Here is a 24320-nt window from a genome sequence, read left to right on the forward strand (position 1 = left end):
CCATCATTGAACCATTGACAATAATTTATTTCAGGAGTCACAACAAATACTACAAGTTATCATCAAGCCTACTTTAAAACTGTTTTTTAAAGGGCTTGAAATAACGATGTATTTTGACAAGAGACCTGAAGCCTCTTTTAATTTAAAGCAAATGAGCCATAGCAAGGTGGCATGCAACCAATAACTCCTATAAAAAAATAAAGCTGTAAATTACAGAAACACCAATTCACATCTGTGCGTTGTAGCTTTGAATACTGTGACTTATAAAAGACCAACTGGTGTACTGCTGTACGTATTTTAGAGTTAGCTTTAGTTTAGTCTGTGGCCAGGCGTTTAGGACTGACTGTGTGCTATTTTTACTTGATTTATGTCAAACGTGTATGCAATGTAAATACAATAGAGATGTGCCTTTAGATTTTTTGTTAAAATACTGAATGCATTTGATTGTAATATGTACAGTAGTTATTCTTGAGAGGACAGCCAGAGGGAGAGCTTCTGTATGCTGGTTTTGAGAATCATGCAGTTTTGATACAGTGGGTTGACTTGTAATAATAAAGAAAGTACCTGTGATGGTAGAACCTGCTGGCAAGTATCCATTTAATTTATCTGCCAGTTTTCCAGTTCTGTGAAACATTTAGGTATCTGAGGCTGCATAGTGTGGTGCTCTAAAATCAGCATGTTAACATGTTCACCAAGGAACAGCGCTGCACTTTGAGGCCAATTGTACATAGTGGCCAAACAGGGGATTAGAATTTACGAGTCAGTCAAGTGATGCTATGTAGCCCCAAAAGACTTTTTTGAATAGACTTACATTGAAAGAGACTTCTGTAAATCAGTGGATCCTTTTTTTGTGTGTCACAACCCTTGAAAAAATATGTTTCATTATCAGGATTTAATGCATTGGTCGAATAACAGTTTTGAAGTCTATAAATGCTGATTAAAAACACAATTAAATCATTTTTTATCCCCGGTCAAGTCAGCAGAGAGGTAAACCAGAAGTTAGCCGCCCGGCACAGCCGCCACATGTCTTCAGTGGGCTTGCTTTACTGGCTCAATGATGCAGAGGATCCAAGAAAATTTCCAGGCCTCCAGGAAGCCAATTTGCGAATCCTACGATGGCAAAGGAAAGTCTGTGAATGTCTGCACAAATCTTACTAGCAAGTTACCCAATAGTTGTTGAAATATTTCACTCAAACCACAGATGTCATCCTCATGGTGGCACTAACAGAAAACTCAAGGGTTCACCAAAGTTATCAGAATTCATACTTCCTCTGGGGACTATGAATATGCATGCAAAAATTCATGACAATCTATCCAGTAACTTTCCTGACCTTTCACTAAACAACAAAGATGTCACCCTCATGGTGCCGCAAGAGGAACATACAGGGATGACCAAAGTAATTATGATTCATCATCTGGGGATCAAGAGTAACTGTACAAAATTGCATTGCAATCCATCCAACATTTGTTGAAAAATTTCAGTGGTGGATGGACATTTCCATACCTAGATCTACACAGCTTCTGTGGCTAATAAAAGACCAAAATACACAATAAAAATGCATTAGACGTGTGTCACGCATAATATTTGCAACTGTTTTTATTTTCAAATTGACCGAGAGGGTAGAGGGGGGTTATTATAATAGCAAACATTTTGCTTCAAAATATTGATTATTATTACATTTGACTTTGGGGTAGATAAAAGGAGCACAGTTCAAGAGCAGAAGAAGGGATATACATACATACATACCATACAGGTAAGCATAGCACCGTTTTACACTGAATACTGGTGTTCAAACTTCGCTTTGTGTATGTGTACAGTATTATACTAGAACTAGGACTCTTTAGAACCAGATTGTGTAGTGGAAAGGTGATCTGTAGATCCATGTGGAGAGAGAGGGGGGCGTCGCTGTATTGTCTATGGTGTCCCATTTCAAATATCCTACACCTTAACTCTCAGAAACTCTTTATCCAACCAAAAATTTGTTGCAAAAAAACAGGAACACAAAGTTTGTAATAGTGAAACATTCAGGAGGTTCTTTTACAATGCGAAGCCTGTAAATGAGATTGTATTTCAGATTCTATATGTAGTAGTGAGAAACATGACCCCTTGTTTTCCTTCATCACAAAGCCTGTCAAAGCTTCTCCATAATCAACAGTTACAACATCCATTTGTCTCTTTAAAACACCTTTACATTCTTTGGGCTGGGTATCAGTGACACAAACTATAAACATTTCAACATTACCCCGTAGCGTGCTGCCTTAAACACAAACTAGATTATAGAGGATCTACATTTGTTACGTGATGGGTGGAAGACCTGGTTCAAATAATAACTCTCTCTTGTCATTTGTGGATAGCAGGATGAACAAGATTCATCCTCACTTAGTCGCACAAATCTAAATCAAAACCATATCTCAGAGGATTACCATTTGAGTCCGGTCTGATGTGTAGTTGTTGTGTAAGTGTTTATTGGGCAGTCTGCCATTGCAAAACAACAACACACTGCATGTCTTTGTTATAGCCTGACAGGTGACCAATGCTCTGCATTGCCTGACATCCATTCTTTCCCAGTCACACATCAATTTCCATATGAAAATAAAACGGGTTACAGTGACAGTTAACATGCACACAAACGCTCTCACTCACACAAACATGTATTCAAGTTGAGCTGTCCCACACACGGGCTTGCAGAAATACTGTGCCCAACCGGAGAGGAAGTTTCTTGAATATTACAATTATTTCTTTATACTGCAACGCAAGAACTGATTGGCTATCGCCAGGGGAAACCAATGCTGACCCCCGAGTGATACAAGAAGTAGGATCAAGAAGAGGAGATGCTATATTCACACGCACGCAGTCTTCACTACACTCTGGGACAAAACAACACATTCTAAATGCTCCTTTGCCAACCATTACACGTCGTCTCCAATCCAAGGCTTTTCTGTTTGATATGGCTTACAACTGTATTTGAGAGGCTGAGCCCAGTTCCATCCGTGTGTTTGAGATGGACTTGTGCTGAGCCCTGGTTTTAACTGCGGTTTGAGAACTGAGAGACAAGTGAGCTGAACTGCATGACGGTTTCTGAGGCCTAGGAAGAGATAGAAGGATGAAACACTGATGATACCAGAGACCACGAGGCACGTAGTAGGAATTCATGTTTGTTGGTAGAATGAAATCCAATGTGGGTGAAAAACAAACCATTTTCATATTTTTTTCTTTACATCTTACCCTCCTCCTTTACAAAATAATTGTATATTTTAGTGTCTCTTGAGTGACCTCTCCCTTCATACTCTTTGAATAAGGAAATTACAAGGAAGGCTCTAAAAGATCTGGGTCAAATTTCAGTCAGCGCACCCTCAAATCAACACTCTGGTCTTTGCAGCGTCACTGTCTCATCCTCCCCGGTTCCAGACTGAGGCAGAAGCGAAAAACTTTCCACATTCCTGAGAATACAAGTACCATCCAGCAACTTCAAAACCCTTACTAAGTCAATTATTGTAAGACACAAGGGGCAACAGACAAACACACACACACACACACGCACACACACGCACACACATCAACCACGGACACTCTCATGCCCACAAAGATTGTATCCCCAAAAACACACACTAGCTCACGGAATCACACCACAGATTACAAACAACTAGGTCTCGACAGTGATTTACTGTACACAACCACATCAAGTGCTAAAGTTTCAGGAGGTTGAGGATATACTGTTTGTTACTTATAGGGCTCTCTGACTGTTAAAAAATAATCCCTACTATATACACACCCATTAACTTTGTTAGGGGTAATATCTTGTTGGAAAATATATATACGCCTTTGAATAGTCTGCTTGAAATTAAAAAAAAAAACAACAACAATTGACTAAGTTCTTGGCACTTGGAATCACTAAACCCGTTATACGTACAGTGATCATTCCGCAAAGAATTCAGTTAAACTGTGATCTAGTTTCTTGCCAAACATAATTTGTACTTACAAAGTTAAAAAGAGCCATTTTTGTCTCAAGAGACACAGTGTTCAAAAACACAACTTCAACAAGAAAACCCAAGCCCAACCAAACTGACAACTTTAAAGCCTTAATCTGGACTGTTTTTGTTTTTTGTTTTGAAGAGAGAAGGGTGTGTGGGGGTGGGGGGGGGGGGACTGAGGGAGCACGTCACTGCTCCATCTTTGACCAGAAAACACTTGAACAAAAGTAAAAATTCAGTTTTCAAAAGCGACTAATAAAAGCTTACACAGTTATTCTTTCCATGCAATCATATAAAATACTACATTTCTGTTTCCTGTTAGGCTATATTGGATATTTACAGTTTTTTTATCATACAGTAAATCTGTACACCAATCAGTCCACTTTGACACACCTTAAAAAAAAAGTCTTTTTTTTTTCTCGGGTTTCCACAGAGACTGGAGCTCACTCACAGCTCAGCCTCTGATGAGGGAAAGGGGGATTTTAATCCATCCTGTTGCCATGGTGACAATCCTTGGCGAGTTTCTTGTGGACTCGCAGGCTTTCCTCTTTCCTATGATTCATTTCTTTCGGATGGAGAAAGGGAGGGCGACGATTTTTGGGGAAAAGGAAGTTTGTGACAACCACATCAACAAAACAAATGGATGCAGCGATCCCTTCAGAGTTTCACTTCCCCAGGTTTTCAGATTGTTTTCCTCCAGACTTTACTGTGGTTGGCTGCTGACGCTGTCAGTCCTGTGCGATGAAGGGGCTTTCTGCTGTTTCTGGGGCTGTGGTTTCAGCTGCTGCTGGTGCCTCTGGTGATGAGATTGTTGCTGCTGCTGTTGTTGTTGTTGCTGTTGCCGTTGCTGCTGCTGCTGTTGTTGTTGTTGCTGCTGCGGTTGCTGTTGGTGCGTTGCCTGGGTGAAGGTGCCCTGTTGTTGGAGTGGGAAAGCTGCCTGCAGAATCAGCTGGGTAGACTGGTTACTGTGCAGAAGACGAGTGCCCTGACAGAAAAAACAGTGCAACAACTTTTCTTTAATGTCAAGAAAAAGACTCTCTCTTCTCAAACACTCTGCAAGTAAAATTAATAAATTCAGCAAAAAAGCAGTTCTATTATTATTCAATTACTCACTGCAAGATAGAGACAGCAACACTTTTCAACATCATGTCTATTTAAACATTTTTTTTCACACCTTATTGAACACGCATCAATACATTAAAAGACAAATTACAGGGCGATACTAGAAAGGAGTTATGTTACAAGTGAACAACAAAACAAAAAAGGAGGGGGGGTGTGACAATGTATATTGTATTTGGGTTGGAAAAATCAAAGTGGGGTGGTGTAGAGAGGGATCACCTCTGAATAAATTACAGGTAAGGTGACCAGGTTTTATGGAAAGTGGCCATAATGTCTTTTAGGGTAGATGTGAGCTTTTGTAAGTTTGAGTGCTCTGTTAGCAGATAGTGCCAGTGGGTGGTTGATCATTTTTAAAATGGCCACAGTTAATGCAATTAAGATGAATGTTTGGGGATGTTTTGGGATTGTGAGTGAAGAGAGGTTTGCCTGACTGGGTTATGGAAGGGGAAAGTGGGATGCTGCCCTCCTGTGATACCTGTAGGAATTGCTGTTGTTGCTGCTGCCCCTGCTGGCCACTCTGAGCCACCACGGTCGTCTGGTTCTGGCCGTCGGGCTGACCTTGGGGCGGCTGGGCTGGCTGCAGAGTCAGGGTCTGGGTTTGCCCTCCCTGCTGAACAGACACAGGAGTTAACGCAGAACAACAAAGAGATGGAGTCATGTTAGTGATACATAGGAAATGAGGTTCGGTCTGTATTTTTGCAGGTCATTTCCTAACAAGGATTTAACATTTAACAGAGATTTCTCTCAATAGGTTTTCTAAGCACCACCTTTACAGCTCCTTATGATCTCTCTCTATGGATTCTCTAAAGATTCAACTGCCTGAGATATTTGTAGAAGGGGATATCAAAAGGGGAGTCAAATGTATAAGCTCAGTGGTTCGCAACTATAGGAGCCTCAGAGAGGACCCTTGAAAAATGGGAGTTGTTTATTTTCACTATTTAGTTCACTAACTATTTAGTCCAATTTAGGTTAGCATCATAAGAGTAACTATCCTGATCATGGTTTTCACTTCCTCCACAGTTATATCCTCAACTGTAATGTTAGCTGAATTCTGGTCTTAATCATATCTAACCAAAATCTTTTCAGACTAAGGTCCCTGAATCGAAATCTTATCAAATAGGGGTCGTGAACTAATGTGTATCAATTTAAGTGGCTTGACATGAAAAAAGGTGAAAACCACTGTATTAGCCCAAAGGAACATTTACTGCTCACAATAAGTCTCTGTCTGATCAGAAATAAATCAGCCTCTTAAATTCTGATCTGCTTCACCTAGGCTGGACTAAAAAATGAGATCTTATTTTGAAATTTTCTTTTACTAATGTAACATTACATTGCAACCATTTCAAAATCTACTCCTCTTTGGACACGTTAGTCTCCTGAGTCCTTTTTAGGCTTCAGATACTTCACAAACGTTAAACAACTTCAGACCAAAAAAAAAAAAAAAAAAGTTTTTAAGAATTATCTTTTAATAAAAGGATCCATTGTAATGTCCATGTGAGCTGCTTTTATAAAAATGTTGCTATTTTTTTTTTATATAGGCTAAATTTTACAACAATCAGCATAAAATACAAAACGGATTTTTTTGCTGAGAAAACAAGCCAATTTTCCCCACCAATGTGACAGTTTAAATCCTATTATATTTAACACTTTCACAGTGTAACCACACTCTGTCAGCGCTGAGCAGCTGGGTGGTTATGTTCTTCACAAATGGCCGCTTGGATGGACTTTATTCAGTGTGGTGCTTGTTTTCTGCTCTTAGATACAGTTTCTTTAGTTGCTCTGTGACTCATACGGCTTCGTCCTTACCTGTTGCCCACCGAAGGGATTGTACGCAGTGACCACCTGTCCCATGAACATGGAGGTGGGCACCATGACCGCTCCACATGCCATTGGAGCTGTCACAAGCTTGGTCACCAGCTGCTGCCCTGCTGGGAACCTGAGGACAGTGAAATGGAGAAAAGGGAAAAGAACCCGGGCAAAAAAAGATTAATTACAGTAACCATCAATCATAACAAATGTGAATTCTGATTACTGAGCAGCAGTATTTTACAAGTTTACAAGGTTCAGTTATTTTTCAATTTGTGACATGGTTGTGCAAAAAATAAAAGCTGAAGCCCCTTATGCTACACACACACACACACACACACACACACACACACACACACACACACAGAACACTGAAATGAATATTTAAATCAGAACAGAATAAACTCAAATAAACAACATATGCAGTTACTTATATACAAATGTGATTTAAACATGAGGTTTGGTTGCTGTCTGCCTACCGGATCTGTCGGTCCTGTGTGAAGGTGGCCACTGCGGTGCCTTGCTGTGTGTTGGTCTGCGGCAGGCTGGTGCTGATCTGCAGCACGTTGGGCTGCCCTGGCTGGGAAATCATCATGGTGTTGTACAGTGGAGCAGATACAGAGCCCTGCGTCTGAGGCTGAGCCTGGGGAGGCTGCTGGGGCTGACGCTGGGGCTGGAGAGTGGCAAAGTGGGAAAGGAAGGACGGACATGATATGACTTCCTTTAACACAGTAATGTCCTAAGTTATATGTTCTTAGAATTTGTTGATTTTGCTTCTGTTTTTTTCAGTTTTTCCATATAATTTCATTGTTTTACCAATGTCCAATTTGAGCATAACTAACACAAATTTATCAGATTAAAAAGATGTGAATATACAGAGAACCAGAAAATAAAGTATACTACAGATGACTGGTTTTCCTTAAAAAAAAAAAAAAAAAAACCAATTTTATAGACTTAAACAGAGGTAATCTCTCTATATCATCACTTAGGACCCACTTGAAGTGTATGGTAGTGTATTTTTCGGCAGAGATTCTGCCCTTTGCCTGTATTTTCTTATTTTCCTCTTATTTTCTGCATTCTGGACATCTATGGGTGTGTGCTCCCACAGCGGTCAGTTCAGGTCATGACTTTATATAAATGAAGTGACCAGATGCCAGAACATGAGCAGCAGGCAGCTGAGAGTCACAGCGCCGAAAGGAAAAAAAAAAAAGAGTGAATCTGGGGTTGGTTTTACTTTGCTTTTGTTTTCATTTGCAAGCATGTTTACGAACAGTAACTGACAATCCTGCAGAGTGTCTGCAAACAGGTGGTGGACTGGCAGGATGTATTGACACCACTTCAAGACGTGGAAAAAGCCCCATATAGACACTACTGGGTTACAGGAAACCTGCTTTAGATAAATTATTTACGAACATGAAGGGAAATGTGTTGCTTTTGCTGAAAGGACTAGAGAATAGAGTATGGAGGACGTCTCTAACCAAGGTGAATATGATGGTCTATGTGTTTAAAGGTGTTGACACACCAAGCTGGCAGTTGGCCGATGGTCGATGTGGAGCGTTGGAGATAGTGGAGCCCTTCGGTGAATGAAATCATTCTGACTAGCCGTTCAGCTCAGCACACGAATAGAGAAACGGAAGCCAGGAACATGAAATAAAAACGTAAAATTGCTTTTGTCTAGCCATTGAACTCTTAAGCAGAAACATGTCCTGATTGTGTTGTTGTCCACTGGTGCATGGAAAATAGAATTTGTTCTTTCAACATGGGATTGTGTTGTTAATGTGCTAACTGCCGAAATATCATCATTTTAGTCTTCTGGTTTCCCTTTTTGAATGACGGTTACAGACGACCACCTTCTGCTGGAAAGGAGAGTTATTTCCTTTCTAGCTGGCGCAGAACAAATGTGCTGGTTGTAGTCTTTTTGATGTGGTCCTGTGCAACTTTTTGCCTGAGACACAGGCGACGTGAGGAGACGCCACAGCTGGCTTTCATCACCGCTAGTCATTTGATGTCAGTTTGGTGTGTCTGGCCTTTACAGTACTCTACTGTCACCGAGTTTTCTGAGAGGGCTCACACATGATTAAACACTGACAGCATGCCCTGTGGCTCTTCCTGTCATCAACATTGCATCTTCAGACAACAGTGCTGTGTTTGTGTAGTTTGTGAAATTCTCCACATAAATTACCACTACTGTCAAAAGTTCGCTCAAGCATAGTGCCCTCACAGGACCTCGGATATTGAGCACATTATTAACTGCTGAACCTTTTCCTTTAAAAGTTACAGATACAGTCACTTTAACCAAAATTAAAAGACCTAAAGATTTGTCTGATGTGTGTGTGTGTGTCCCACCTGTGTGAGGGCATTGGTCTGCTGCTGCTGGAGGTTCTGCTGGGGCTGTGTTGCCTGCTGCTGGATGGTGAGCTGCTGTGTTCCTGAATGGACAGGGTTAATCGTTGTTTGCTGGACCTGACTGGTCAGAGTAGCTGCTTGTTGGACGGACCCCACCTGGGGGAGCTGCACGTTCATCGCTCCAGCCGGCTGCTGCAGCAACATCTAAAAGGGATGAAAAACACTAAATGTCAGTCCACAGCAGTCTGTGCTTCTAGGTTTACCACTACATGCACTTCTATTTGCCTTATCTAAACATTATTGTCATAACAGAATAGAGTAATTTACTGAGAGTAAATTCTCTTTACAGAGCACATGCAAGGGTAGTGAACTGTTTCTGCTGAATAAAACAAAAATAATACATAATGCATGGTTCTCATCCTGATCTAGGTCACGCACAGCCAGGTAGAACACAACAGGAAAAGACAAAGCACAAGACACCTCCTAATCTTAAAAAAAGAAGAGCGGTAACGTGCTACTTTCGTTCAAATACGGAACTTTCCAAATTTGGAAAACATCATGCACAGCATATGCATAGCTCTCTGCTTTATCTGTGGAATACAATCAGTTTTCTTTTGCTTTAAAGGTTAAAGCACAACAAAATAAAACTGCTGCCATGGTTGACACAATTAACTATAGACTCAATTGAATGAATATACAATGAGCAAACGTGACCTATATTTATCCCAATAGTAGGAAGAGGCTACATTTTACATTTCAGACAGCAATCATGTGTATGAGTCTCCGTCTCACCTGTATGCCCTGTCCCTGCACTCTCTGCAGCTGCTCCTGAATGTGTCTCAGCTCCTCCTGCTGCCGCTGGATGTTGGCTTGGATCAGTCTCGTCCTCTGTTCTAGCTGCTCCTTTAGATGTTGCATGGCATTCACCTGCGCTGAGAACTCCATCACCGGCTGTGGGTGAAGAGAAAAAGAAAAAGTTCCGTTACTTAATATTTAAGTGCAGATAGGAGCATGTTCTCATGTTCAATACGGAAATCAAGCAAATGAACACCTGAGTCTGCAATGGCTTAGAAAAGACAAGACAAGTTTTGAATTCACATTGTTTGGGCTATTTTTAAAAGTATGTTAATAAAGACCCAAAATGGTGCGTGTACTACAGAAGTCTTATGATATTTATGCTATTTTCTATATCTATTTATTGATATACAGCGCTGTGGTTAACTATGTAGTTTTTTAATGTGCTTTATAAATAAATTTGAATTGGAAAATCATGGAATGAGGTCAAATATAATGAAAAACCTTTGAAAATTCATTGGCCAAAATGTGCACTATAGTCATTTTGTACATCCCAGATGGAACAAGCCACCATGCATCAAGTATTATCAATATGACACTTTATAAGAAACCAAGCAGTTATTAACCTCTGAGAGCCTGGAACAACTGAAACACCCCCAATTAACAATTAAACAATTCATCTAATGTTGATGGACAAACCTTTTCAGCTCTACTCTGCAGCACATTATGATATGTAGTGTCACTAAGTGTAGAGCCACCATTCTCACCTGTACATTTGTCTGTAGCTGCTGTGGTTGTTGTTGTTGTTGTTGTTGCTGCTGCTGCTGCTGCTGCTGCTGCTGCTGCTGTTGTTGTTGTTGTTGTTGTTGTTGTTGTTGTTGTTGCTGCTGAGTGATCAAACCTGGGGTTACACTCTGGCCTGTGGTCTGAGAGCTCATAGACTGCAAACATACAGATAATAAAAAGATTTATGACAACAGAAGGATAAAAAAAAAACATTTATATTACACTTCCTTAATCACACTGCATTATAGAACAGCACTAAGTGAATAATAAAATGCACTCTCTATTTGTGTTACTCATGATCACAAAAATCTGTCAAAACAAGACTTCCTGGTTTGTTACGTGTTGGTGTAGGGACCGAAGTCTCACCTGGCTGCTGATGGATGAGCGACGCTGTGATGTCATCTCCATGGTGGAGGCCAGTGACTGCCGAGGAGGCGTGGCTGTGTCCATGTGTAGCTTGGAGGCTGTTGCTGCAGAGACAGAATCATTGATGAGGAAGAGTCATACTCAGACCTTGATGACGACATCGTAGCGTCTTACTGGAGGGTTTCAAATCCCATGCAACACCAGGACTGATGTGTCGCTGACTTATCTATAGAGCGTTACGTCAGGGCATAACTGATTAATATTATACTGTATGTATGTGTGTGTGTGTGTGTGTCTCCTTACATGTGCAAGTGTTGTCTGAGACATGTGATGAGGACTTGCGAGAACTCCGTGAGGAGGTTGATGGGGTTCGACTGTGGTCAAATCGCTCCAGAGCCTCCTTGAGGCTGGATGTATTCAGCTGTGACTCGGAGCCTGAGTCCTGACTCTGAAAAGACACAGACAGAGAGAAAAATACAACTGTTAGCAAGTCCTTTAAAAAGAATAGTTTGCCTGGTACAGTTAAATAATGAGGGTTAATGTGTAAGTGAGAAAAGGATAAAATGCACTGCATGTGCTTCAGCCTGCTGTCCTACCAGTACACGCTTACTAAGAGTTATTAGATGGACTATCAAAAAGGCACATTTATAAAAACCTTATCCAGGTGTTTTATCTGCTAGTGAACTACATCCAAAGTTTATGACACATCTGGTGTTCTCATGTTCACTGATCAAAGTGGTTGCGATAACATCAGAGAACAACAGGAAATTTTTTCGAGACTTGTAGACAGTGTTATCCAGTTAATGGATAACATTTTTTTTTTAAAAAAAAAAGGCTTTTGGCTTCCTCTTGTATAAGATAGGTTACATTAAAAACAAGTTTTGGGGCTTCAATTTGTGAAGCTTTCGACATCTTTTCTAATATGGTGGCTCTTAATAAAGGCTTTTACACACAGTGGACTTGATGGATAAATGACGTGCAGATGTGAAACACTCGCCCACATCAAAACTAGTCATATCTGCAGTGATTTGAATTTGCAACAATTGTAACAGGTCCACCAATTTCAAGATGTTGTGACATGACAATCGTTTCACACAAAAAGCCTTGTTGATACCTTTTTGACCTTGTTCCAAAAAATTGATGCTTTTTTACATTCTGTATGAAGGCACTCATGACAAGCACCAAATTTAAAAAACATACATTAATGTGCGAATTAATTATTGTGTAAAGACCTTGAGGCTAAATATAGAATTTGTATGTTTAAAACAGTAGTTTGCAAAGTCTTTCTATCATGCCCTACTTCAGAAACTGAAACAAGGCCCCAATCCCTGACACACACAATTTTTTTTATCAATCATTAACTGTAATTGGGAAAGCAACTAATAGAAAAGGATCCATGTTGAATTTTAGTAAAGTAAAGGTCAGTATGATAGCAACAGCAAACTCGTTTGTTTATTTTCTCTACATAAATCATGTCCAATTTGATTAATTCTTACTCATGGAAAACTTCTGGTTAAACTTTATTACTCAAGTTTTAACAACAAATCTATAAATTCTATCTTCTATCTATAAATATTTGATATATTGTGATACTTTTTATTATTGGGCTCACGCATTAATATAAGCATATGAGTATAAGTCATTTCTAGATTTAATTTCTCACCTTATTCGCAGTAACTTCTGGGTTAGACTCCTCAATGCCCAGCTCTCTGCGCTGTTCTGCCCTCACCTCTGCATAGCTGCATTTTAGACAAAAAAAGGAGGTTTTAGGGACAACCCACATGAAGAAGCAAGAAGGTGGCGTGCATGAGAGATGTGAAGAAAATTTAGAAATGCTGTTACACCAGTAAAAAGATCACAGATGTACATATATGAGGAACTGCTTCTTATCACAGACTCTCAACAACGGTTTTAAAAGTATCTAATGATCAGAATTAAAAGATTTCTTTGATAACTGTACAGTAAAAAGATACGGTGAAGCGGCAGTACCTGACTACTGTGTGCGTACAGACAATAAACTCCGGTCGAGAGTTCCACTGGTGATAAGTGATGTAGTAGTGCGTCTGAAGCCAGATCCACTGTTGACCTTTAGTCAGGAAACGATAGTAGCAAGACTTCCCTTTACCGTACTGCATCACTGAACAGGAGAGAGACAGACGCAGATGAGAGCAGTGCTGGTAGAAGCAACAAGCAGAGAACGGCTGTTACAAAATAAACCTTATCTGAAAGTGTGTAAATATGAGCCCTCACAGTGTTCGTGACACTTGGCCAGTGTCTCCAGGTCGTCCACGTGGTAATAGTCGTACCCTGATGTTCCCAGAACCTCGAAAGGCAGGTAGCCTATGATTGGTGGAGCTCTGAAAAGGAGAAATGGCAGCCTTATCAATCATGCTGACACACACCCCAAAGACTAAATATATAAATAAACTAAAGGTAGATTTCACAATTTCCTCAAGCTATAAGGTTCATGTGACCTAGACCACGTGGTTGCTAATAGCTTTCAAAAAAGTGATCAAAAAGGACAAACATTATGTACATATCTCAAAGCGTTATACAAGTGCAAAAGTCAGTTATGTTTGAAGCAAAAAGGTGGGTGTCATGGAATGGGGGAGGGGCTTATATTTTTCAGATCGTTTGGGAGACACTTATTGTGTTGCACTACATTGTGCACATGAAAAGTGATAGAAATAGGATTCAAAAAAGGGAGTGTGAGAGGTTCAAACTCTGGCTCCTTTCTCTCTTCCACGCAGCTGGCTAATCACAGTGTGAAGTGGATATAAACGTCAAATTGTCGGTGTCATAAAGTCACGGAAATGGTCAGACACAGACACCAACCCCTAATCCGAGGACGGCAAAGTTCAAGTACAATCTCCCTAAATATAAATTAGCTAGAAGCTCTTCATTTACTTACAAACATCAGAATATGATATGATGTAGAGCTGTGTGGCAGAAAAATGTAAACATACACAGCATGCTGAGATGAACTATGATGGTGTTGCATCAATATGTCTGTGAATGATTGTTGTCATTATTGCCAACAAAATTTGACAATAGTACTCCAAAAGAAAGTTTCACATCAGCTGCAGCCATCTTGGGCTCAACATCGCTCTTCTTTACTAAGCTTGGTTTATGCTTACTGTCATGTTTCTAACACGAGTGTGCAAGCCAAAAATGACATCATTACAAATCTTGCATTACTCGCAAAGGCTCCAAAAGTTGCCAGTTGTTCTACTGAGGCCACTGAGTATTAGATAACTGAGTTTGGAGGTTTGCCTGGTTCCCAAGCGATACTGGCAGTTTCAGGAATGATGCACAGTGAAGTGTGTGTGTCTGTGTTTACCTATGGTCTAAGAAAAGAAACTTCCATTCTAGACTGTGCCTGGAGGTGAATTCTTCATTGGGCTCCTCCACTGTACACATCTCCTAAGAATGCAAAAACAACAGAAGAGAGAATTTATATTAGATAAAATGACTCATTAATGACTCTGTGTAGTTTTATTTTCAGGTGTGTGTGTGTGTGTGTGTGTGTGTATGTGTTTGCCCAGGGTTACCTTGATAAACTGAGGTTTGGCCAGCCTAACAGTGGCTACAAAGCACACCTGGTCATCAAACGCAGGTTGTAGTGACCGCTGTAATACCCCCGCCAGACCATTCCTCGTCACGTTTGGGACTGCAGGACACAGAACAGAGTTTGTCATTAATATGGTTTTTATAAAAGGTTGTTATACAGTATTCTTTGAGAGTGTTAACTTCTTAAAACATGCTTTACACAAAGTTTGGGTCCCTTTTATCTAAGCGTCTTCCTTTTGAACATGTACACTTGTTATGGGAAATAGAAAAAAAAATTCACTTTAAAGTGATGGTTGCCTTACTTTAACACCATTTAGCTGTGAAGTGTCTCACGTAGAATACTATTTAAATAAGAAAAAAATAATAATTGAAAACATTGCCTTTAAGGTGACATACCATTGTTGAGTGACTTGAAGTTGCCAATGAACTTTACATATTCATAGATGGGTGGTTCTTTGGGGTCAATGGTCCCTCGCAGCATATGGCAGCAGAACTCCATGTGGTTCTTTGCTGGAGACAAAAAATTATGAAGTTAGTACAAAAGTCAAAGTTAAGTCAAATATACAACTGTGATAGCATCTTTCGCAATGTTCATGTATTTAAAATGTTTCATGGTGCTGCAAGGAAATAAAGACAAAACAGAAAAAATGACCCCAAAGTATTTTTAGTCAGTTAAGACTTAACTCTGGCTCTTTGCTTAGCTGGTTTAGTTACAGTTTAAGCAGATGGCTCAGGGCTGTAAATATTATATCAACCACATTGCTTCTTTACCAACAAGGTGGACAGGGCAGGATTTACTTTTAACAAATTTACTAGATTTATAAAACTGAACTTTATTTTTCATCAGAATGTCAATTAGATACACATGCACATTTTTAGTTTGTCTGATTTTGTTTCTGTCTCAACACATATTTATAAGACTTCAAAAATCACAATCAACAGCCGCAAGCTGTGTGTAGTAAAGTAAATGACATTCCTATTTCCCCATGAAATACACAGTACAGTATTATTGGATAATGTTGAAAAAAAGCAGTAGGTATGGTGTAGTATGACTTGAGGTGATACTGACTCTTCAGGTAATCCGAGTTAAGGTTGTCGTGGTCGGTGGGGTGTGTGGACAGAGCCTTATACACCTCGGAGTGTTCCCCTACTGGCAGGAAGTTTAACAAGTTCTGGTCCACCAAGTCCGTCTGAGGAAAACAAACACAAACAAAAAATCAAAAGAATGGCCAAACCATTTTTTCAGCGCACACACACACACACACACACACACACACACACACACACACACACACACACACACACACAATCCTTACATTTCATCTGAAGCACACACAAAGTGTACTTATACACACCAGGTGAAAGGCAGCACCAAATGTTACTCACCGGCAGGTGTTCTAGTAGTGAGGTGACGCTCTCAGAGACGTAGAGGATGTTCCCATCAGTCATTATTGCTATAAAGAACCCATCCAGAGCCTGATAATACAAGACAACATTAAGAGAACATCCATAAATGTCGGTCTACAGCAGTAAAAGTAAAAGGCTGTTATTATTTTGTCCTATGTTAAATATGAGCAAAATAAACACTGTGTAAAATCTGTAGACTGTTTTTTTACTATAACAATGAAAACTCTTCCAATTGGATTTATTGAGGTGAATTAGAGTCATGAAAAACCTACCACAAGAGGAAAACGGTGAATATAACACCTAGCAAACAGTTACAGTACAAAATGAAAGATTTCTGACCTCCAGCATGAGCTGGGTGAACTCCTCATTGCTAAGAAATGGAGGCTTCCAGTCTTGCCTGATCTCACTCGACTCCGACTGGGCTGCGATCTCTGGTGGAGGAAACAGAAAGCAAATGGAATTTTTGAGAGGAAAAATTTTGTGTTTCAGGAAAAAGTCAAAACATGATGAGGCGATGGCACATAAAAGAGACAACACAAAGAGAAGCGCCACAGAAATGCAGAACAACGTGGTGAAAAAATGTATTGATAGTACAAGGCTCAGAGTGAAAACAAGGCAGTTAAACAGAACAAGAGATAACAGAGTGCACCATTGAAGCAGTGGCTGAGTTAATTATCATGCACGGCAATGATAAGAACTGGGATTGAAAAGAACAGTAACACACAGCCAGGCCCAGACCAACCTTGTACACTAGTAGCATTAGTGCTCCCATATGAAATTTCGTGGAGCACCCGCATAAGATTAAGGAACACCACTTACAGTGCAGGAAAAAGCCACAAACTCTTTGTTAATTAGCTCTGGATTTTGCTGGTGTTTGTGGTTGGACTTATCAATGTCTACACCTCAAGTATTTAGAAATGTAGCTGTTTCAAGGTACAAAAATGTGGAACTTTGATCACAACAGTTTTCCAAATTGATTGCATAAATATGCTTGATTTTGGTTCTGTATTTAGTTACAGTTGTCCTTAATTGAAATGAAATAGTTGTCCAGATTTTTCCTAGCAACCAAAAATCACAGAATTAAGTAATTTCCCTCTGAATTTAGTGGAATTTCTTCATTTTAAGAGACACAGGTAACATGATTTGATCATAATCCAATTATTCTTATTTCTATGTATGTATTTTGGATATACTCTTGTGTTCCGTCTTCCGTCTTTTAAAAAGTGGACACAGTCTTGAGTGTATCCTCGACCGTTTGAATGGATTGACCATCAAGGTCAGAATACAGGGGCACACAATTTTAGCAGCGGCTGGTCCAACCACAGAGATGCGAGTGATGGCTAGCTTAATTCAGAAACATCACAAGCTGCCCTCTGGATGACCCAAAAAGTACAGACAGGGTTTGATCCAGCTTGGCTGACTGAGAAAAAGTTACTTGCATCTCTGTGGTCAAACCAGCCATCACTAGAAATGGAGACAGACACAGGCAGAGCAAAGAGTCTCTGCGAGTAGGGTACACGTAGTGTCTCACAAATCAACAAAAATGCCAAGTTTCGCACCCTCGTGGCGTTTAACATGATACATGACGATGACTTAAAAAAAAAAAAACGAGGCATATTTGCAAGTTGCATTGGTACTCAAAGTTATAAAATGTAGTAGCACTGTCACCAAAAATGGTCGAAAAATGCAATTACATGGTTGCAGTCTGGAGCCCTGACACATACGCCGTAATTGAATGTTTCTGTATAAGATACTGACAGTATTCCACTGGTGATCAACTAAGATAATGAGTAGATGGAAACAAAGGATGAGAGGATGGAGGTGTAAAGTACTTAAATACTTAAATGAGTTTAATTCTCTTCTCCATATTTTATTTACTTATTAGGAAATTGCATTTTTGACCTTGCACCCTCATGCATTTTTGTACACATTGTTATTTTATTGTTTGGGTTTTATGTTCTTAATGTTCTTAATTTTGGTTATGTCATTGGGGGCAGGGGAGGGGCTGCATGGGTGTCTTCTGTAAGCCTTTTTTTTGGGAAGCATTTTCTGCTTAAGCTTGAAAAGTGCTATATAAATAAAGATTATTATCATTATTGAATTAGCTTCATCACACAAAAGGCAGTCATTAATGTATAGCATGGTTATCAATCATAAAACGTTAAGTCGGTTCAGTGGTTTAAACTAATGACAGAGTGATTTACACTTTACAGGTACAGGACTCATAAAATAAGCCATAATAATACAACATAATAAGCTCCGGAAATGAGAGTAAACAAGCAGACACAACAGTGTACACAAGAACAACTAAATATAGGACAAGTGTCCACCCTATTAGGTGTCCTGACCTTTGTGTTTACACAGGAAGTCAATGCTTTTCTGCAGGATGGTGGACTTGTCCATCTTCCTGGTGTTGCCAGGCAACATGGTGCCGAGTTCCTTGATGAGGACATTGAACTGGTCTCTCCGTTTCTTCTCAGATTTGTTTCGGGACACACTACAGTCAGAAGCACAGTTATAAATTAGATTGTACATGTCACACAGTCATCTTTTTAACAAACATTTTAAAGAGATTTTTAGATTTGTTTTTTATCCCAATCGATTGTTTATCAGACAGTAAAAAACACAACAACCCTGAAAATCAGCAGGTGTAACTTTTCTGATATGTTATCCTTTAATGTTATAAGTTAAGACAGAATGGTTGTTGTGTACAGCCTAAAAACTAAAACTCACTCTTCTTTAAACGTGTTTCAAACGTTGGTTAATTTAACAACTGTAGGTCGAGTCAAGACATAATCCTTAAAATATCGTGTGTTGTTTTATGAAAAGGATTGTTGTATTAATATTCAACACATACTACAAGTAGCATCCCTCTAGTGTGTTTATCTTAGCTTACCGTTTTGCTTTGTCCTTTTCATCTTCCATCAACCCATCAAAGATGCTACAATCATCCCTACAGGAGAAAAGGGAAAAAATATTTCCAGTTTTTCCTCATCTCACTTTGTGTTTCCCTGTGTGTATGTTTGTTGGCAGCTTGAAAGCAGATATGTATTGTTAATAATAGCGAATGACGGATGTTGGCTAATGAGAGGATTCCTACATGCCAGGAGCATGTTTATTTTTGGGTCACACAAAAAAAGAGAGAGACTGAGAGAGAGAGAAAAGGAATGTGTTGTGCTTGCCAAGAAGATTACGAGTGCATTTGTGAAACAGGGCATGTTCATGCCTAGATTTCAATTAATATGGGTCAAAACAAATAATTTCATTCATGCCGACGTGTTACATCTGGAACTGTTATTTTTTGAAGAGACAGTATATGAGGTACTTTTTCATAGCCAGGATATTACCTACAGTTAATAGCGGTTGGCACGCTCCCAGTTTGGAGAAGCAGACAGGAGTGCCGCCACAGAAGCTAAGCTATGTATAGCTGTGGTAGAACACCATCGGCAAAACATAGTTTATTAGCCATCTAAAAAATTAGGCCCATCAAAAAAAATGTATATCATTTTAAGTGTTCACTATATTTAGAATATTTTTACCGCTTAACCCTGCTGTCAGGAAGCCTTTTCCCACAGGCAACTGAACTGAAACCTATCTATGCTCTCTTCAAAGCCACCAGACTCCACTGACAAGAACAGTAATTTTACCTCGCAAAACACGGAAGTTGCTGGTTTACTGCTGCCTCTGTTGGTTAGTATGATTGTGTTATTGTGTGACTTTGGTAAATACAAATTAACCCTTTAAAACACCAAAGTCACACAGTAATTCAAACATACTAAACAGTCAAGGCAGCAGTAGACCAGCAACTCCCATGTTCTGTTAGCTAAGATTACTGTTTTTGTCAGTGGAGTCTTGTTTTGAAGAGAGCATAGATACATTTCAGTTTTGGTTCCGCTGCCCATGGCAAAGCATGGAAAATAAATTAAATATAGTACTTATATTTTTGCAGGTGGCTAAAATTTGTTTTGCTGCTGCCCCCCTGTCCACAGCAGTACGTCGCTTGGATGGCCATCTACTGCAGGCAATACAAAGACTATGGATAAGTACTTCATACAACTGCACTTCAAAAAATCTTAATATCTCTTATATATCTTTAAATATGACAATTCATGCCAACACGCAAGTAATTTCTTTTAGTGTTGCACACAATTTCATAAAATTAACTAAACAAGGATGATAGTTTTTACTGATACAAATTAGGAATATTTAACTCATTAACACTAACACTATTTTGAGCTCTATAATTTTGCAAAACTAATGTATAATCTGAACATATTTTGTATTTAACACATGTATAGTGTATAAGAATGTCATCTACAATAAACTGACATGCTGCATGTGTATATGTGTGTATATGTGTATGTGTGTATATGTGTGTGTGTGTGTGTGTGTGTGTGTGTGTGTGTGTGTGTTGCAGCATACCCTATGCTTGATGTCATGGTGGCTGCTGATCAGGGCTGTGGCTGCAGTGATTTGCTCTTTAGGCGTGAGGTAGGCATTTGGAAGACCACCTAGAGAAATAGAAAAACAAGGATTGAGAAACAGATTTAGTAGTCAGGTCCCAGAGTTAGGGAAACTTGATGAGTCTTTGTTGATGCATGCAATAAAAAAGTATCTATAAACATTACGTTTGCAAAACTTGATATTTCAAGCATGTTTTACACCCAATGTGGCATACTTCAACACTTATCATAATTATCCCCATTCCCACAATTTTCAGATTACTCCCCTCTTTTATACTTCAATATTCAACTGATATTTAGTCAACTGGAGTGAAAAATACCATATTTGTTGTCATTAAAAAGTTGATAACAAATAGTATGTTGCAACATGTGTTTGGGGGCATATTTTCAATTATAGTGAAATTGGATTTACTCAATTATAAAGATGCGTGACCAAACTCAATTGTGTGTGGGTATAGTCATTGCTCACCCCAATGCAGCTTATGCACGTGGTCAATTGATGTCTTTTCTCAGGGATCGTAGAGAGGGTTTGGGGTCAAAGCTGACTCTATGGTCAAAACTGCCTTTGGGGTCATTGGGGTCACGAAAGGACACCGGACAATGGGAAAGACATGGTGATCAACCAGACCTGCGGGAGAAATCAGAGCAGAAAACTCAGGTCATGAGGGGTCAGTCTGAGGGAATCTTTATGGAATTTTACATCTTTACTGCCATGGGGACAGTTAATAAAATTCACTCTTTGCAACTTAACCTAAAAAAAAGACTATTTTTATATGATTTTAAATTCTGCGCTGAATAAAAACATACTGGTTGAAACCTAAAATAGAAATAAAAAATTATAATTTTCAATATTTTCTAAGAAATCTCTCACCCTGCCAATTTTAACTGCAGCCACTATCGTAAATCCTGTTTCCTAAATGAATCAACTTTAATTAACAATTTTACTGTGTTAAACCAATTTTGCGATGCATCATTTAGCATATATTTAATTGGACCCCTTGCTTCCAATCAAAACTGTCTGGCTTTCTGAAAAACTTACTCATAAACAAACTAATAAATAACTTATGAAACAGATTCTATGAAGTAAGACTACTGAAAGGTCTTGAAATTCCAGTTACTGCAGCACAGAGGCTTTCAAATGCAAATAACATACATCAGTACAGCGAGGAAAACCTGGAATAAATCAGTTATTATGCTTACATTATCAGAACTTCAGAAACTCTTTTGGAGCACAGTGACCCAGTTACGAAAAAGTGTCTATTAAGTATTTTTTTTAAACTTACTTTCTGGAATGTCTCTTTGCAGGCAAAGCTAGCTGTTTTAGATCCTATTCTTCCAGGCACTGACAAATCTTCACGTGTCGGCCACACCTCACCTGCAACACACACAAAAAAAACACACTCATTCACAAACATACCAGAGAACCTGTGTTCGCTATTTACCATGCATGCAAATTCTAAAACCCAGCAGGTAAGGTAAATATGTTAACTGCTGCAAGTTGAAAACAGGTTATTAGAGCCACGACCAACTCATAAAGTATGTATGACCAATAATACAAAACTAAGATATTCACACTACTATAAGATTATGGCTGTGATTGATGAGTATTTTGATTATCAGTTAATCTGCAAATAATTTTTTGATTAACCAAGTAATAGATGGGTTTATTAAATGTCACAAAATAATGACAAATGTCTTCCTGAAGGTCATAATGAGGTCAAGATGGGGTCTGACCATGAGTGCTAAAACCAAAGATATTCACTCTAGACTAATGTAAAACTCAAAAAAGCTAATATCCCTACCATTAGTAGGTTGGAACCAATTAATGTATGGAATTTCTGCAATAACAAAATGAATAAATTATCAATATGGTTAATATTTGTTATGGATCGACTAACATTTTCAGCTCCTTTATTTTGATCATCAGAAAATAAGGAAAAATGCCCATCACACTTTCCCACAGCCCTCTTCTAACATTTTGTGGTGTCAGACCAATGGTCTAAAACTTAAATATTCATACTACTATAAAATAAGATACAAGAAATACAACCAATCCTCACACCTGCAAAGTTGTAACTAGAAGAATTATGACATTTTTGCTTGACAAATGATGTCAAATAATCAACCGCTTGTTTTTGGGGGGTTTTTTTGTTTGTTTGTTTTCTTTACAGGTCTGAGTGAACAATCCCAAGTTCCCAAACTTATCAAGCAGACCCAACACCAATCATACAACATACCACCATTTGGATCGCATTGTATTCCACAGATCTAAGAAGATTTTGTTTTTAGATATGAAAATAGACTGAAGGGGCACAGTGGACCTATAGATTACATTATCACCCAGGTACATTAACGCTATCTTATTGCACAAGTCTGAGTGGGAGATAATTGAGATATTTAAGCATTTCGTTTTGTTAAACCATCTTAAGGACCCCATGTGTCTCTACTTTGTGAAGCACGGGCCTGACTTACAGTCATGTACTCCTGATGGCCAATAAGTGATGCCTCATTAGCCCGAGCTGCTTCATTGGACGGGTCTGTCCACTGTACACCATTGTTAATGAATAAACACTGATAATAGCAATATGTTCCGTGTAATGTAGTCGACCAAAACAGTCATAGCAATCATATATTACACGGTAATAATTTCAATATACCTTTTAGTGCCACAGGTGTTCGTTATACAACCAAAAGAGAGCAACCCATATAATAGCTAGCTAGCAGGCTAACTAAGCTTGCTACCGAAAACTGCCCATTTAACTCAGAGATTTAACGCTCTTACTGCCCCCGTTTCCTCCTCCTACAACCACAAACGCTCAACAACACACTTATGGAAGGTAACGCATTTCACGTTTGTGGAATAATGAGGAATATCAGCCTCTATCACGGCAAAGCTGGCGCCGAGCCTCAAGCTGTCACGCAACAACTGACATTGAAGACGAAATAATCTCTAAAATATTACCGTTGGTCCTCAAACACCGCGAGAGAACCGAGCCGAAACATCCGCGCGGGCAAAGATCCACTCAAAAGCCGACGAAAACACAAATGTCGGCCGCGGAGAAATGTCTAAAACCAGCGATGGTGGAAACATTTTCGCGGCAGATGTATGTACACACACACTCACGGTCCCCGGGCACACACATACACACGCATTGACAGGGGGACGCGCACGCGCTCGCCCACTCGTACACATAGACACTGGCTGCTCTAAATGTGGGTCACTGGGCCTTGCTCTCCCTCAAGCGTGCGGAAACAGTCCCGAAGCCTCCTCTGCAGTCCGACCGCTTCCGCACGCTAATAAAAACAGCGTTTAACGACCGCAACTGCCGTGCTACTTCACACCACCGACCACCGCTGGCTTTAAATATGCATTTAAAAATCCTTACCTTCGCGAATAGTCGACGGCAGCCTCCGTGTTTTGCTTACTTGAGCGTTGCATCGAGGCGGTGGGGGCCAGGAGGACTCCGGGTTGGGGAGAAAAACAGGAGGCCTACTTCATATTACGCCGTACAGTCATGCGCAATAGAGACAGTAGGGCGCACTATTTTGCAAGTACAGTAGCAGCAAAACGGAGGATCGCTGAGTGATCTTCAGAGGGGAAATGACTCCGCGGGTTTTTGTGGCTTTTCCAGCCGGACCAGTCCACTGTCAGTACCACCTACTTAATGATAAAGAATAAAAATTGTAGCG

At 39.6% G+C, this 24320-nt stretch overlaps 1 protein-coding gene across 3 annotated transcripts; it reads right to left on the bottom strand.

Annotated features, from left to right (window-relative positions):
• Nucleotides 1-3361: 3361 nt before the first annotated feature.
• LOC121941889 (circadian locomoter output cycles protein kaput-like) lies at nucleotides 3362-24218 on the bottom strand. Of its 3 annotated transcripts, none has more exons than XM_042484842.1 (24): nucleotides 24017-24218; nucleotides 21914-22005; nucleotides 21100-21258; nucleotides 20590-20678; nucleotides 19064-19120; nucleotides 18516-18664; nucleotides 16507-16598; nucleotides 16147-16236; nucleotides 15830-15950; nucleotides 15157-15270; nucleotides 14742-14860; nucleotides 14531-14613; nucleotides 13441-13547; nucleotides 13180-13327; nucleotides 12854-12929; nucleotides 11494-11638; nucleotides 11191-11294; nucleotides 10806-10979; nucleotides 10036-10194; nucleotides 9244-9447; nucleotides 7377-7570; nucleotides 6898-7027; nucleotides 5567-5698; nucleotides 3362-4957 (listed from the first exon to the last, which is right to left on the bottom strand). In XM_042484842.1, the coding sequence occupies exons 4-24, from the start codon at nucleotides 20604-20606 to the stop codon at nucleotides 4676-4678; spliced, it is 2697 nt and encodes an 898-aa protein (XP_042340776.1). In that variant the 5' UTR covers nucleotides 20607-20678; nucleotides 21100-21258; nucleotides 21914-22005; nucleotides 24017-24218; the 3' UTR covers nucleotides 3362-4675. The 3 variants fall into 3 exon arrangements, with proteins under 3 accessions (XP_042340776.1, XP_042340774.1, XP_042340775.1); XM_042484840.1 differs by having other exon boundaries at nucleotides 5567-5701; XM_042484841.1 differs by lacking the exon at nucleotides 24017-24218 and adding an exon at nucleotides 23593-23733 and having other exon boundaries at nucleotides 5567-5701.
• Nucleotides 24219-24320: the final 102 nt, after the last annotated feature.

This window comes from Plectropomus leopardus, chromosome 4 (genome assembly GCF_008729295.1).
Source record: "Plectropomus leopardus isolate mb chromosome 4, YSFRI_Pleo_2.0, whole genome shotgun sequence".
NCBI classification, from domain to species: Eukaryota; Metazoa; Chordata; class Actinopteri; order Perciformes; family Serranidae; genus Plectropomus; species Plectropomus leopardus.